The sequence below is a fragment of the Gymnoscopelus microlampas genome (genome assembly GCF_963454915.1).
Source record: "Gymnoscopelus microlampas genome assembly, chromosome: 11".
NCBI classification, from domain to species: domain Eukaryota; kingdom Metazoa; phylum Chordata; class Actinopteri; order Myctophiformes; family Myctophidae; genus Gymnoscopelus; species Gymnoscopelus microlampas.
Window position 1 is genome coordinate 55,424,880 of NC_139948.1, and position 16,721 is coordinate 55,441,600.

The 16,721-nt window shown below is 41.5% G+C and overlaps 1 protein-coding gene across 1 annotated transcript; it reads left to right on the forward strand.

Moving 5' to 3' along the window:
• Window positions 1-269: 269 nt before the first annotated feature.
• LOC311054882 (kelch-like protein 20) lies at window positions 270-13,874 on the forward strand (the record flags this gene model as incomplete). The annotated part of the gene is made up of 9 exons (XM_084070878.1): window positions 270-329; window positions 6,840-6,954; window positions 7,076-7,270; window positions 9,336-9,470; window positions 9,570-9,761; window positions 9,975-10,118; window positions 10,337-10,472; window positions 11,657-11,791; window positions 13,645-13,874. Exons 2-9 carry the CDS (start codon window positions 6,874-6,876, stop codon window positions 13,872-13,874), a joined length of 1,248 nt encoding a protein of 415 aa, XP_083927004.1. The 5' UTR covers window positions 270-329; window positions 6,840-6,873.
• Window positions 13,875-16,721: the final 2,847 nt, after the last annotated feature.

Genomic DNA, 16,721 nt, shown 5'->3' on the forward strand with positions numbered 1-16,721 from the left:
ACCAGTGCACCACTGGAGATGGTTATGGGACAGCTCATTGCTTACTCTGTCCTGAGGAGGGTTCAGCATTTATTCAATGTATTCATTTATACAGCTGTTTTACAAAAGCTCTCACTTTCTTACAATGTTGGTGTTATAGCTCCCCCTGCAGGTCACAAAAATACATAGACTTGTCATTTTACACAGGAGTTGTTGTGTCCGGAACTGATCTTCTGTAGTGTGTTGTTGTCAGGAGGACACAGTTAGGTGTAACACCTCGTCCCTTTGAAGAGGAGCTGCGGGAGGAACGTGTGTTTGTTGTTAAAGTTTAAAACGTCTAAAACAACGAGGTATGTTTATTTAAGCTGTGTTTGTCTTTGTGTTCATGAGTTTTACGTGTGTTGTACAAATATACATGTTTACGTTATGTGTGCGTGTTGTGAGAGCTTGTTTACATGGACGTTGGATTGAGGCTGATGTTAGAATGGTGTTTAAATAGAGATGTTAAATACATGTGAGTAAAGGAACAACCAGTGAGTTGTTTAACCAGGATGACAACGTCATCTTAATGTAATTAATGTCGTTAATCATCGTTAATGTAATTAAACATGATTAGAGGATGCTGGAACATTCGACGATTAAGGCACAATATTTCTATAATTGGCTACAAATCGCTACAAAACCTGTATACTCAGTCATTTTGGGCATAAATAAGAAGTTGAATGATAAGTGTAGGTCTGATAATGATGTAATGTATACATTATTATTATTATTATTATTATTATTATTATTATAATGATGTACCTGCATGTTCACATCATGTATACTTTAAGAACATTTAACAAATTCGTCCAATTAAACATGGAGATGCCCACTCTTCCTTAGGGCCCACTCTCTTCCTTAGTGCCCACTCTCCTCCTTAGTGCCCACTCTTCCTTAGGGCCCACTCTCTTCCTTAGTGCCCACTCTCTTCCTTAGTGCCCACTCTCTTCCTAAGTGCCCACTCTCTTCCTTAGGGCCCACTCTCTTTCTTAGTGCCCACTCTCCTCCTTAGTGCCCACTCTCTTCCTTAGTGCCCACTCTCTTCCTTAGTGCCCACTCTCCTCCTTAGTGCCCACTCTCTTCCTGAGTGCCCACTCTCTTCCTTAGTGCCCACTCTCTTCCTTAGTGCCCACTCTCTATCTTAGTGCCCACTCTCCTCTTTAGTGCCCACTCTCCTCCTTAGTGCCCACTCTCTTCCTTAGTGCCCACTCTCTTCCTTAGTGCCCACTCTTCCTTAGTGCCCACTCTTCCTTAGTGCCCACTCTCCTCCTTAGTGCCCACTCTCTTCCTTAGTGCCCACTCTCTTCCTTAGTGCCCACTCTCTTCCTTAGTGCCCACTCTTCCTTAGTGCCCACTCTCCTCCTTAGTGCCCACTCTCCTCCTTAGTACCCACTCTCTTCCTTAGTGCCCACTCTCTTCCTTAGTGCCCACTCTCTTCCTTAGTGCCCACTCTCTTCCTTAGGGCCCACTCTCTTCCTCAGATCAATTTGGGTAAAATAGTTATTTTATAACTAACTTAGCAAATGTAAAGAATACCTCACTAATAATAATGAGTTCGGTTTTATATCATGCTTTTCTGGGTACTCAAATGCACTTTACATAAGAACTTAACTAACAAAACAAACAATCAAACAAGAAAGTCAAGTAAGCAAACTGCAAAAGGAAAACGCATTGGAAGAAGAGAGAGGGTGATGGCAGAGGAGGATTGTCAGATGTAGGTTATCTTGATGGGATTTGAGTTGACATTTGCATGAGGGAAGTCAAGAGTTCTAGACGGCAATGGCTGGCGATGGTGAAGGCTCCAGGGTGTGGTACTTGCTTGGTGATAGGGGTGAGTGGGTTGGTGTCTGCAGAGGCGGCGAATGAGGGAGTGGCGGTGGAGATCAGTCAGGTATAAGGGGGCAAGGTTGTTCAGGGCTTTGTAGGTGATGAGGGTGATTTTGATGTTGATGCGTTGCTGTCTTTTTTTTTTTGTCCTCCTACAGATGCCAGGGGAGAAGTAGCCCTGATGCTGCTGCCTGTCATGCTCCCTCCGCCTGTTTATAGACATGGCAGAAAAGTGGTCCGCGCCAGTGTGGAAGAATCGAAAAGATTCTTCATTGATGTTAAGCCTGTAAGTAATTTACCTTTGAACAGAAATTATAATATAAATTCTTAGCTAAATGACTGCAATTGTTCTTTTACACTGTTGGAAAGCCTGATTCCTCTTTACAATGAGGTGCAACTATTCGTGGAATGAGTGACACAGCTTAACGTTTGTCAGGATACTCATTTCATGAAGCACTATTCTTACAAGTTGTAACTCGGTGTAAGTTATCACTCCATAGTGACGTGGGATGTATAAACCACAGACCACACATAAGTAGACTGGCCACACACCCAGAATAAATTGTTTAAGACTACGCCATTGAATTTAGGGCCGTCACGCTTCTTTCTCATAGAGCTCTATTAAATCAGATGATGGGGGTGGGAGGGGGTTGAAAGAGCTTCAGTAGAGAGCTGATGACAATTGCTCTGCACCGGTAGAAATAATTATCTTTTTTCTTTTCTTTCTCATCATAGGTCGGAACTAACATGGTGGAGTATTTGGAGCAGGCCAGAGCGTCCAGGTCGTGCCCGTTCGTGCTGCTGCTATCGGATGGGATGCAAGCTCTCAAGCCTTTGTGATCATCTCAGGGAAGGCTATTGAGACGGAGACGGCTCTTGCAGCTGTGGACACATGTTTCAAAACCTTTTATGTCTTTGACATTCAATATACATGTCAGTGTTTGCCTACTTGGCAATTCTTCCAGGATGTCGTCTATGGACTCGAGGGAACTGTTTCCCCAGCGGTGAAGTTCCTGAAGACGCAAATACTTGCTTGCAAGTAGACTGACCTGGATCCCCCCCACCATCTCTGCCTTTCTCTCCCCTCTCCCCTGCTCTGATCACATCCTTGGTAACTTTAGAAAGGGTCCACTTTAATTGTTAACTTATCAGCCAGATGTTGTCCAGTGCCACTGAATTCCTGTGGTGATTTGGTGGCAGAAAGATTAGAAATCTGTCTGGCGCAGTCCTCATTCAAGTCCTTGTTCGAGGACTTTAATGATTCGAGGGTTGATACATTGCTTGTTGCCATATTATTTCTAGGGTTGTAATGATTCCAGTTACATATTGTGAAGAATGGCAGGCTCCGTTCACTTAGAGCACTGTGCACTCTGTCTTCTCCTTTCAGAGATGAGACGTTTTTCATTTGTTCATACATAACGGTTGTTGTTCATAAGTGTTTACAAACTCCTATGGTCATTCTCTAATCTCTAATACATTTTGTCAGTGAAAGCTGATGTTTTGGAGCTGTTACAAAGAGGAGAAATGTTGTGGAATTTTATGTGACCGTTTAGTGTCATTACATTTTACATTTTATGTCAGTGAAATGGAAAGCTAATGTTTTGATGCTGTTTAAAAGGGGAGAAATGTTGTGAAATTTTATGGGAATTTTATATTTTGATGTGTTAAATTCTGTGACTAGAATTTTAATAAATCATTATTGTTACATTGGTGTGAGAATATATTTGATCAAGAAAACAAACAAAGGATCAGAGGTGAGTAAATGCCAACAAATTGTGATAATGTGATACTTTTGTTAAATTAATGACCATCAGTTGTGCCAATGAAATGTCGATTATAAAAGGGAACAACCCGTTATAATTAGTAATAAAAAATAATAATGCATTAACAACCTGACTTGCTGGGTTTAAAGAAGTCTTAATTGGGTTATATGAACAACCTATTGTTGGGTATAAATAACATTTAATTGGGTTATATAAACAACCTATTGTTGGGTAAGTGAACCAACCCAACAACCCAACTTGTTGGGTTTAAAGAACCTTTAATTGGGTTATATAAACAACCCAAACCCAATAAACAACCCAATCTGACAGACCTCTGTCTGTCTGTCTGTCTGACAGACAGACAGACAGAATGACACGCACGCACGCACGCACGCACGCACGCACGCACACGCACACGCACACGCACACGCACGCACACACACACACGTCACATGATGTATTTATTGTTCTGAATGTTTTGTCTTTGTAACATATTTGTTTTGTCTCACACAGTAAAACAATGAGTTGAGATGAATGAATATGTAATAAAATAAAGTCTGACTTTGTCTGTTTCTTTATAGAACTGAACCACAACACACCTATTATTATTATTAAACATATATTGAAAGTAGCCGATCTACAAGCTCACAACACGTCACACTGCGACGTGTTGTGAGCTTGTAGATCGGCTACTTTCACTATATTTAAATAGGGGCTTAAGTGGTCAAATATAATATGTTTTCCCTTCCTACAAATGTAGTCAAAGTCATGTGCTTGCAAATAATAATAATAATAATGATGACAACAATAATAATAATATTGTCCATAAAGTGGGGAGTACATGTACTTTATTACTTTAGTTACTGTCAGTACATTAGTTCTAGCTCTATGTACACAACAGCAGCTGCAGTACACACATGTGGCCCGAGGAGGGCAGTGCTACTCCGTATATTAAACCGTTACCTCTTGACGCGTAGAGCTCTCTGCTATAAAACTACACGCACGCCGTTTGATGACGTCATCTAAAGCGACAACTGCAAGTGAAGGAGCAGCAGAGAGAGCAGAAAGCATTGAAATCACTTTAATGATCAGATTAAAGAACATTTATAACAGTTAATATTAACTCTAAATGGACGGAATAATGGAGGTGGACGGCAGTGTGATGGAGGGGGTGAGTTTATGTATTAACAATAACATACATACATACAGCTAAAGATAGCATTACTCAGCTAATGCTAGCTGTGCTACCAGGAAGACTGGGCACTAAGGGGACTGGGCACTAGAGAGACTGGGCACCAACATGTTAAACTGGTTCATTTACCCCCAAAGAAATGTAAATAGTTAATAATCAGGAAGTAATGTAATTAAACATGATTAGAGGATGCTGGAACATTCGACCATTAAGGCACAATATTTCTATAATTGGCTACAAATCGCTACAAAACCTGTATACTCAGTCATTTTGGGCATAAATAAGAAGTTGAATGATAAGTGTAGGTCTGATAATGATGTAATGTATACATTATTATTATTATTATTATTATTATTATTATTATTATTATTATTATTATTATTATAATGATGTACCTGCATGTTCACATCATGTATACTTTAAGAACATTTAACAAATTCGTCCAATTAAACATGGAGATGCCCACTCTTCCTTAGGGCCCACTCTCTTCCTTAGTGCCCACTCTCCTCCTTAGTGCCCACTCTTCCTTAGGGCCCACTCTCTTCCTTAGTGCCCACTCTCTTCCTTAGGGCCCACTCTCTTCCTTAGTGCCCACTCTCCTCCTTAGTGCCCACTCTCTTCCTTAGTGCCCACTCTCCTCCTTAGTGCCCACTCTCTTCCTTAGTGCCCACTCTCTTCCTTAGTGCCCACTCTCTTCCTTAGTGCCCACTCTCTTCCTTAGTGCCCACTCTTCCTTAGTGCCCACTCTTCCTTAGTGCCCACTCTCCTCCTTAGTGCCCACTCTCTTCCTTAGTGCCCACTGTCTTCCTTAGTGCCCACTCTCTTCCTTAGTGCCCACTCTCTTCCTTAGTGCCCACTCTCCTCCTTAGTGCCCACTCTCCTCCTTAGTACCCACTCTCTTCCTTAGTGCCCACTCTCTTCCTTAGTGCCCACTCTCTTCCTTAGTGCCCACTCTCTTCCTTAGTGCCCACTCTCTTCCTTAGGGCCCACTCTCTTCCTTAGTGCCCACTCTCTTCCTTAGTGCATGCATGCAGAGCTTTGAAAAGGTCAGTCATTTCTTATTCTCACCTTACCAGACGATCAGAGGTCTCTGCCTATCAATGTGTCAGGGGTCTTCTAAATGCATGTTAGTTTCTAGAGTAACTTTCCAATACATATTTGGCATCTACTGTATGTGTGCTACTGGCTGGTAATATGCATAGTTATTATATAACGTTGTTCCAGTTGGATTAGTAAATACTTGGTGTTCTATGCATTCTTTTAGGTGCTACAGAACATCCATCTGCCTCTCGTCAGTCCCTCCTACCTCCTCACTGTGGTTGAGCCTCAGAGCCAGAGGTTCATCTCTGAAGCCAAGGAGCGTCCCTACTGTAACACATCACGCCCACGCAGGACCACAGGTACCCTGCTGAACACATGCATGCATGTTGGCCCTGATGATGCTGGAAAAAGCTTATCTGCCAATAAAAAATAGGTTTGTTATTCAGGCTTCATAATGGTTATTGTTTCCGCCAGGCCGAAGGCATGGCCAAGACTATGTTTTGCCAGCTTGGTTCCAGATGTATCTGCCATTAGAAAAAAAGAAAAGCCCTCGCCAGTGATATTGTCTGGCCACTCGAGGCTAATGTTTTGCACCCTGTCCGTGTGTCTGTCCGTTAGCTCTTTTTGAACAGCTAATTTCCGACACCGTTGGTCTGATTGCAGCGAAACTGTGCACGCACACTCCCTGGATGTCAGAAGAGAATCTCTGCCCCCGAATTTTTCAGATGGGCTGTTTCTTTGCATTTTAAACATGGTGAGAGAGTAACTCCAAAACTCCATTCGTTCACATCTTACCACATTATAACAACCTCATTTCACTAATGCTCAGCCTGAGTTGAATTAAATCACTGTGATAAACAGGCAGTTAAAATACGGAGACAGGTGAATCACGTTCATTCCATCAAGGTTCCATTTGTACCCTCTCAGAGTTAAATGAACTGAGGATTTCACTGTGTAACCACATGTAACAGTAATGTTGTGTGTTCTCTCTGCAGGCGAGACCCACTCCACCTCACCTCACCTCTAGACATGGCTGACAACATCCTGGATGCTGCCTTCCAGAGAGAATCACCACAGGCTGCCAAGAGGATGAGACTGGACACTGACCATGTGAGTGACAGCCTTCAAGCATCATTACTAGATCAGCAACATTACTCGCAGATGAACAGTAGTTTATTTGTCTGATTTATAAATGTCCCTCTGTCTGGATGTTGTTGTCGTTGCACTTCAGGAGGACGACACCAGTGTACCTCTATCCTCCCTGGATGCTGAGATGTTTGTGGACCCCAACCATCCCAACAAGGTCCTAGAGGGTCTCAACAGGCTGCGTCTCAACAGAACCTTGTGTGATGTGGTTCTGTGCTGTGAGGGACAGGAGGTCCCCTGCCATCGTTATGTACTGGCCTCCTTCAGCCCTTACTTTGAGGTAAATACACACTCAGTGTTTCCCCTAGGATAACGTTGTTTTTTTAATTTAAATTATTTTCCTCAAAATATTATAATTATTTTCCTCAAAACATTAAGTCGTGTGTCTAAGATTGACAGTCTCACTCTGGCTATTGACAACCAAAACAGCAGCTCAGCTCAAGTCCTTTATGTCTGTTTATCAGTCATCATTTCAGTGACGCAATACCACGACCGCTTTCTTTTTCTCCCAAATGAAGGGGGTCTTTCTGCAACTAGCGTTAGTTACCTTCCACTCCCAAATCATCGCTCCTCATTGTAACAGGTGATTTGGGCAGAGATAGTACAGCTATCCACTGCGCACATAGCTCTGCGTTTGGAAAGCTCTACCATAGCAGCTACAACCAGCGTCAGCGTGGATATATTTTAATTGAAAAGGCCTGCTGCTTCGATGGGACAAGTGGGCTAATTAATGAGGCTTATTGAACAGCTGAGAAACCTGCACATTTAACCACATAGAAAAGTAGTGCAAATGAAGTACAAATGTCTATGCATAATTTTGTTACCTGTTTCTCTAGCTCAAGAATTTGGGTTGAAAATAGTGAAGTGAGGAGGGTGGGGGGCGAGGGGGCTTTTGTACTGTAAATACCAAAACTGGAAAAGCATGGACTTAGCGCGACTCTAGACAAAACAAATACATCTGTTGCAACTTGATTTGATATGCTGCGATGATCTACAGGCAAGCTATTGCCTAAAAGTTATTTGGAGCCTAGTGGGTTGGGTCATTCCAGAATTGGAGGACATTTGGGCTTCAGAATTTTTGAAAAAATAACCTTCTATTTGGCCATTTTCTGTTATATATTCATCAATAATAGGTAATATACTATCAAAAGCTTGATTAGCTCAGCTCAGGCATCAAAGGTATTTTTTATTACATGTTTTATATGTGTTATAGTAACAGGGCTGCAAGTAATAGTAACAGGGCTGCAAGTAACAGGATTGCAAATCTATGCTAATGTTAGCTTTTTCTCAGGAATAGAAGCTAGCTGTTTAGCTAGATGTTAGCATTTACCAAGAGGACAAACTCACATAAATAAATAAGTAAATCTTTTTTTGTCAAGTATTTATCTTATTCTGGAAATATGCATAACAGGGTTGCGTGAGGTAGGTTGAGACATTCAAGTAAGGCTGACAATGTTATAAAAATATGAATAATAGAAGTGAGGAGATGCCTTTGCTCTACCTATGATGTTAGGAAAGTGTTTGATGATGACACTTCTAGTGTGTCATGTGACTCACACTTTTCTTCTTCTTTTACCATGCTAAAAGGTTTAAGGTAACAGGGTTGCATGCAAGTTGTGGGACACAGGTTCCTTGCATAATAATACTTATTTAAAATATTAGGTTAATTAAAACATATTTTAATCACATCTATAAGAGACATCTATGAACAAAATAATGCAAAAGAAAGTAGATTTAAATGTCATTTTAACAGTTTTATCTGAGATTCAATTTGGCAACCAAGGGGTTGGGACAAGAGAAAACTTGCATTTTAGGGGTACTACAGACTTATTTGGTATTTTTTTTTAAATATGTTTTAAAAAAAAATCTCCAAGTTGATTTAGATTTGGTCTAAGGGCAAGTACAAGTTACACGACAAATGCATTATTTAGTATTTTGTAAATGGATTATTTGACATTTCTTGGGTGGGACGTAAAATGTCCTCCAATTCTGGAATGACCCGGTTACTGAAACCTTTGTAACCCATAGAAAGATGTTACCCTAGGGAGAACCGTTTCACAGGAGACCTACAAGCTCACAACTCGTCGCTTAAAAAATCAAGCTGTGGCAACCAAAAACTAGGCATAGCGTGCCGCCACTGTTAAATGCATATAGGGGAAACACTGACACTTTTATTGACCTGCTGTTAAGGAAATATATTTCAATTCTGCTTAAGGGGAACCGATCATCATGCTATTTCCATGCTATATCCAATTAATTCAATTAACCGTTGACACAATGTAAATAAGAAAGGCCTAAGCCATGAACACACCCAAGCCAACCATTCAGCTTTTCAACCTGCACAGGCCATGTTTACATCTGGTATGAAGGAGTCCACACAGGAAAGGGTGACCATCAGAGGAGTGGAGCCTCAGATGATTGGTTTGCTGGTGAACTATGCCTACACTTCTAAGGTTTCCATCTCTACTGATAATGTGAAGGTAATGTATTATCATAATAAACCTCATTCATTGTGTCCATCCATGTTTGTCCGACATGACGTCAGTGCTTAATAAAGACATTGTGTTCATTTGTTCTAGGCCCTGCTAGCAGCATCAGACTTGTTTGATGTCACTGCTGTTCGCGAGGCCTGCTGTAAATACATGATGTGTCACCTGGACATAAAGAACTGTGTAGAGACTTACTGCTCTGCTGATGACCACTCCTGTGAAATGTTGGTGAAACACAGCATGGATTACATACTGGAACACTTCAGTGTCATCTACCAGCAGGTCAGTGATTGAGGAATCATACTTTTCCCGAGTTGATTTTGTCTGTTGTTGGTTTTTTTATCTGCTAAAACTTTTTTTTTATTATTATTTATTTTTATTATTACTCAACCTACCACCACCACAACTGACCCAGACCTGGGTAGAAACATTCAATCAGTCACAGTGCCAGTCACAGTGGTCTCTAATCTACTGTATTTTGTTTTCTACCAATAGGAAGAGTTCCTGTCTCTCTCTGTAGAAAGACTGACAGAGGTTCTCTCCAGTGACCATCTCAATGTGCCCAAGGAGGACATGGTGTTTGAGGCTGCCATGCTGTGGCTAGACAAGTGTCCTACCCGCATGCAGAGCTTTGAAAAGGTCAGTCATTTCTTATTCTCACCTTACCAGACGATCAGAGGTCTCTGCCTATCAATGTGTCAGGGGTCTTCTAAATGCATGTTAGTTTCTAGAGTAACTTTCCAATACATATTTGGCATCTACTGTATGTGTGCTACTGGCTGGTAATATGCATAGTTATTATATAACGTTGTTCCAGTTGGATTAGTAAATACTTGGTGTTCTATGCATTCTTTTAGGTGCTACAGCACATCCGTCTGCCTCTCGTCAGTCCCTCCTACCTCCTCACTGTGGTTGAGCCTCAGAGCCAGAGGTTCATCTCTGAAGCCAAGGAGCGTCCCTACTGTAACACACCACGCCCACGCAGGACCACAGGTACCCTGCTGAACACATGCATGCATGTTGGCCCTGATGATGCTGGAAAAAGCTTATCTGCCAATAAAAAATAGGTTTGTTATTCAGGCTTCATAATGGTTATTGTTTCCGCCAGGCCGAAGGCATGGCCAAGACTATGTTTTGCCAGCTTGGTTCCAGATGTATCTGCCATTAGAAAAAAAGAAAAGCCCTCGCCAGTGATATTGTCTGGCCACTCGAGGCTAATGTTTTGCACCCTGTCCGTGTGTCTGTCCGTTAGCTCTTTTTGAACAGCTAATTTCCGACACCGTTGGTCTGATTGCAGCGAAACTGTGCACGCACACTCCCTGGATGTCAGAAGAGAATCTCTGCCCCCGAATTTTTCAGATCGGCCTGTTATAGCGCCACCAGGAGGCCGATCTCTGCAAAACCTTTTTTTTATTTTTTATTATTCATACAGATTTTGTCCAAACATCACACAAATCAATGCACAGTATCTCTATAGTCATTAAATCAAACGGGTCTTTCGGATTTTTCATATTCCATCCTGATTGGCTAAGATTGGCTTCCAAATTTTGCAGGAGTGGTCAGTTTTGAACAAAATGCCTCAAATCATGAACACAGTGTGCAATTGCCGTGAAATGTTGGTCATGTGATCAAGACGGATCCGTTCAATTCTTCATTATTCCTTCCTGATTGGCTTCCAAAGTTTGCAGGATTGGTTTTGAACAAAATGCCTCAAATCATGAACTTCCGTGAAATTTTGCACGCACATTCCCACTATGCCGAGGAAGAAATGCCACCCTTTTCACATTGGCCTATTATAGCGCCACCACGAGGCCCCAATAACCTACCTGATCTGGTGAAGACCTTCTAGTTGCATCATGATTTCATTATTTTAAGTTTACAATTCAAGCTTTCATTTAGTTTTTTGCGCTTTTATACATGTCAAAATGCATACCAATTTTCTCCATGAGATTCATTCAGTGACTGCTAATTTGGTGCTGCCTCTCTGGGGACAGAGTTCCAGAGGGTTGGGGCTACAACACTGAAAGCTCTATCCCAGAAGGTTCTAATCTCCATGGGGAGAGGGTTCCAGAGGGTTGGGGCTACAACACTGATAGTTCAACGAAATACATTTGGTTCCTCCTTCAACTCTTAAATCTACTCTGTCTCACCTGCTCCTTCTCCTCTGTTTGTTGAAGTGATCGTGACGTTGGGAGAGACTAAAACTTTAGAGGGCTTTGATAAAGTTTTCAGCTTTGATCCCCTGACCAATCAGTGGAAGGCTCTTGGACGACTGCCCGTGGATGTAAACGGATATGCTGTGGTTACATCAGGTGAGGATTACCATCAGAGTCAATCAATTTAGGATCTGTAATCTGTAACCAAATTTACACATTTCAGATTATAATTCCAGACAATATCAGTTGCTTTTATATTTAATATCTAATTATATGGAAATGTATTAAAATGAGCAGGTTCTTAAAGGGTTAGTTCAGATTTTTTGAGTACTTTCTGTAGGAAATACTTACCATTAATGTAGTGGTTGCAAAGGTATTAATTGATTGCCTGAGTCCCGTGGTCAGAGTTATGGTCCGTTTCTGATAAATATGAAGTAGTTTCGGTAGATTAGTAGATTTTGTGGGGGCCGCTCATTAAAAATAAATAAATTTAAAAAACTAACGTCATTTGTATTGTTGACCTATTTCTACCATATAGAGCAGGTTTCGTTCAATTTCGACCCCTCTGTCACATGGTACTAATGTTTGTGTCCAGAATCACTGCGCCGCGGCAGCCTACTCACTCACAAAATATATGACACAAAAAATAGTACCATGTGACAGAGGGGTCGAAATTGAACGAAACCTGCTCTATATGGTAGAAATAGGTCAACAATACAAATGACGACTACATTCATATTTATCAGAAACGGACCATAACTCTGACCACGGGACTCGGGCAATCAATTAATACCTTTGCAACCACTACATTAATGGTAAGTATTTCCTACAGAAAATACTCAAAAAATCTGAACTATCCCTTTAAAAGGCGTCTCAGTGTTTCCTCTAGCCAGCAGCTGAAGGTGTGGGGGAGGAATGCGCCGCGCGGGAAAAAACATTGTGTTCTCAAAATGCATATTTATGCTCAAACACAAAGTCTTATTTAGTACATGTGCACAGTAATAATCAGTCAGTCACACATCAACAACTAGTGATGGCACAGATGGCATCCTGCCTGAGAGCATTTGAGCATTATAGCATTTTTTCTGTAAAAAAAAAAAAAAAAAACCTATTTTAGCTGCTTGGACTAAATCAAGAGGCAGCCAAAGGAATACAATATGATCTGGGTTTTTTTTTCAGGTAGGAAACTCCCATTCAATGTACTGCAGCTGATGTTTAAATCAAAACCAAGCAGGGCTTTTACTGACTGTGAAATTGTATTATGTGACTGACCGCTTATGAAGTGAAATGGTTTATTATATCACAAGTCTCTTGCGGCTTGTGTGAGTGGAGCTGTGCATATGCACATGCAATAATACATAAATAAATACTGTGAGCTCGGAAATCTCACAGTATCAATACCGTGGCTGTTCATACCGCGGTAATACGGTATACTGTTGCATGCCTATTTATGAGAATGCCAAATTATAACATAGATCATAGATAGTTTTTTCACATTAATCACATTTCCAGCATTTAAAATGAGCTGTTGCCCTGTCTTTGTTTTGGAATAACCGCAAAGTGTTTTTGCCTTGGTTACCCAATGAGATGCAGCATAGTGCATATGGCCAAGGTCAGGGGCGCTGATTTATGATTTAGCCAATGGGAGTCGAAGTTGTGCAATTTGATTATTGGCGGATGATAACTTTTGGAACAAGGAATTAATAATCAGACTTTAAAGAGTACAGAGAGAGTATTAATGACAGACATCTCTTCAGCATTACGTGTGGTATAAGACCGGCCCATAAGACCCGTAAGACCGGCCCAGACCGGCCGTCATGCATCCTGCGCAGTGTGCATGTTACAAAGCATTTTAACCGTCCGACCGGCGCATTCCCAGTGGGTGCTCGCTGTCTCCCGTGGGGTGCTCGATCTCCTGAGCACCCACAGGATCGGCGCCTATGGCCAAGGTAATCACTTAATCATTTTTACTTTTATTTTTTCTCTGCTCAACTCCACATGTTACATAGGTCTGGTGATGCTGGATGGATATGTGTTTGCAGTGGGGGGCTGGGGGGTTGCCAACTCGATGGAACGCTACGACCCCAACACAAACACCTGGCAGATCATGCACTCTGTCGGTGTGGCAGCGCATTACGATTCTAACAGCTGTGATGTGGTCGCACTAGTTGGACAGCTCTATTTTATTGGTATGGAACAGATTTATTTATCTTCTGGTTCAGCCTGCTGGGTTTCATGAAGTTGTGTTTTTCATGTAGTGTTAGTGTATGTCAAGCATAATGGTTCACTGAAAATGTACAAATCCTTTGGTATTATTATGTATTCATGCTTCTCCTGTTGACGGTGATCAATGTTTTGACGTGTGTGTCCTCCTGGACTCTAGGTGGTGCATCAATGCTCTTTGAGGTGGCCAAGTACAACCCTAAAACATCAGTGTGGACAGAAGTCGCTCCTATGCAGATTCCACGTAATAAATCAGCTGCTTGTGTTCTGAATGGAAAGATCTATGTTACAGGTATCTTACTTCTATTTAGTCAGTGGTGGAAGAAGTACTCTGTTTTCTTTTTTACTTGAGTAAGAATAACAATACCAGAATATAGAAATATTTTTTTACTCAAGAGAAAGTACAAAAATATAGGCATAAAATTCATATGTACTTGCAATACTAAACATAAAAATACTCAATATGCAGAATGGCCCCTTTCACAGTTTCACAGTTGTATATTGAATTGTAATAAGTAATGCATTAATGTATTCATCACTGTAATGTTAGATCTGGTACAGGTGGAGTAGCTGTGTAGCTCAACCTATAATAATAATCATCATTTATCAGTTAATGTTTGTTTAGTATAAATAATCAAAATGAGCAACATTAATAAGTAAGTAGTAAACTGTTTAATTGCAAAAATAAATAAAATAAAGTATTTGCCTCTGACTTGTAGTGGTGTAAAAGTACAGTGCTTGAGTAAATGTATTAAGTTACTTTCCACCACTGATCTTAGTTCCATAGTAGACTCACCTAATAAAACACACTAACAGTTACTATCCTGTTAATTTGTGTTCGTCTATAGGTGGTCTGTATGATGATGAAAGGACAATGGAAAATAGGATGGAGTGCTACAAGCCTAAGACCAACCAGTGGACCATGTGTGCCCCCATGCAAGTGAAACGCTTCTCGCCTAGCATGGCTGTGGTGGATGGATTGATCTACTACGTACTAGGAGGGAAGGACTTCGCTGTCGACGATTATGATAGGTATGACACTGCTGCTACATGAATCAGGGTTTCCGCTAGGCATTTTTTGGGCCGGCCACCATGGCTGGCAGGATTATATTTTACCGGCCAAAGAATACATTTACCGGCCATATATTATAATTAACGTCACATGCGTATTTGCACTGCATACATGCACTCAACTGATCATTACACCTTGTTACGTTAGAGCTGCGCTTCTTTCCACTTATCACAGATGCAATCTGTTCCTGTTTTTATAGATAACTAAATTATATGATCTACTATAGTCTATATCATGCAGAGATGTTGCTTGCCAAAAATGAAATGAATAAAGTGGGCATGAGTGAACTGCTGCGAGTCGAATACCAAAACTCCCGCTCGCGGCTCGTCCCCAAACAAAGTCGCCCCGGGGAAAATCCGGCGGTGTTCCTAAACATATCCGTAAACTATGCCTAACCCTAATCTTATTCCTAATCTTAACCTCAGTAAAACTATACCTAATCCTAAACCTATATCTACCCTTATCCTCAGTAGGCTAAAACAAATACAAGAATACAAGAACCGCTGGTCCGACTGAAAAATGGGGGCGAGGGTGTTTTGGGGCGAGTCCTAATTACCCTTCGGGCTGTGGTTTCCCTGCGCAACACCGTCGCACAGTATAAACAAATGAATATATATTTTGGGCTTTACATCGATTCTCATTCAACCTTGATATGCAAAAGTAGGTTTTGTTTTGTTTTGTTAACGTTAATTATATATGTCATGATGTGGCCTTGCGCGAGGTTGATTACTTGCCTCTATAGTTGCTTTCACCAACTTTCACCACTTTATCCATTGCAGACAGACAGTCACTGTGATTGCATAATATCCACGACCCACACGTGTTCGGAACGAGTCCCTTTATCGACAATTGGGTCCGGCTTGGTACAGGTTCTATCACCTCGGAAAATCCCGGTTCTGTTTATCAACACCCGAGCGAGCCAGAGCAACCCTACTCAGCGCTGATCAGGAGGAGACACAGCTGTGTCTCTCAGCTGTGCTCAAAAATAGCAGACATACAAGCTCACAATGCGACGCGTTGCGACGTGCTGTGAGCTTGTAGCTCTGATATTTTCAACGCGCGACACCATCGTACAACAAATAGGCTATTCTATAACTGCAGCGCACAGCAGCAACCGAGCAGGCTGTCGGAATTAAACCACAGTCAGATCATGATATAAACTTTAAATGATTATGATTGTAACGGTTGTAGCCAACTACTTTAATGCAAATTATAATATTAATAATAGGCTTAAATGATAAAATAGCCTCATTTTCCCAACCGGCCACGGTGGCCGGTGGTGTTTATATTTACCGGCCAATTAAACATTTTACCGGTCAATGGCCGGTAAATACCGACATGAATGTCTGAGAAAAGGTGTCGTTTGCTCCACACCAGACATGTCTCTCACGGTTGTTTGTTTGTGTCTCTTCATGTAGTTCTCTCCGTAACATCGAGTGCTACTGTGAAGAGAAGGACACGTGGGAAACTGTGGGGCAGATCTCTGATGCTTACTGCCGTGTCAAATGTGTCTCTCTCAAGCTGAGGAGGGATTATAGTCAACCCATAGATGATGATGACTAGAGTTGGGGTCCAGAACCGGATGGACCGGATCCAACATTGAGCAACCGGAATCTGTTCCATCACATTTGGAACCGATTTGTCACTCTGTCAGATGCTGGTATGTGGGCTTCATGTCTGCTATACAATTACAACACTAGTGGTTCTCAAACTTTTAATTTCAAGGACCACCATAACTCTTTGAGTGTAAGGTCCCATTTAGAACCTGCATGGTATTGTCCGTTTGGCTGG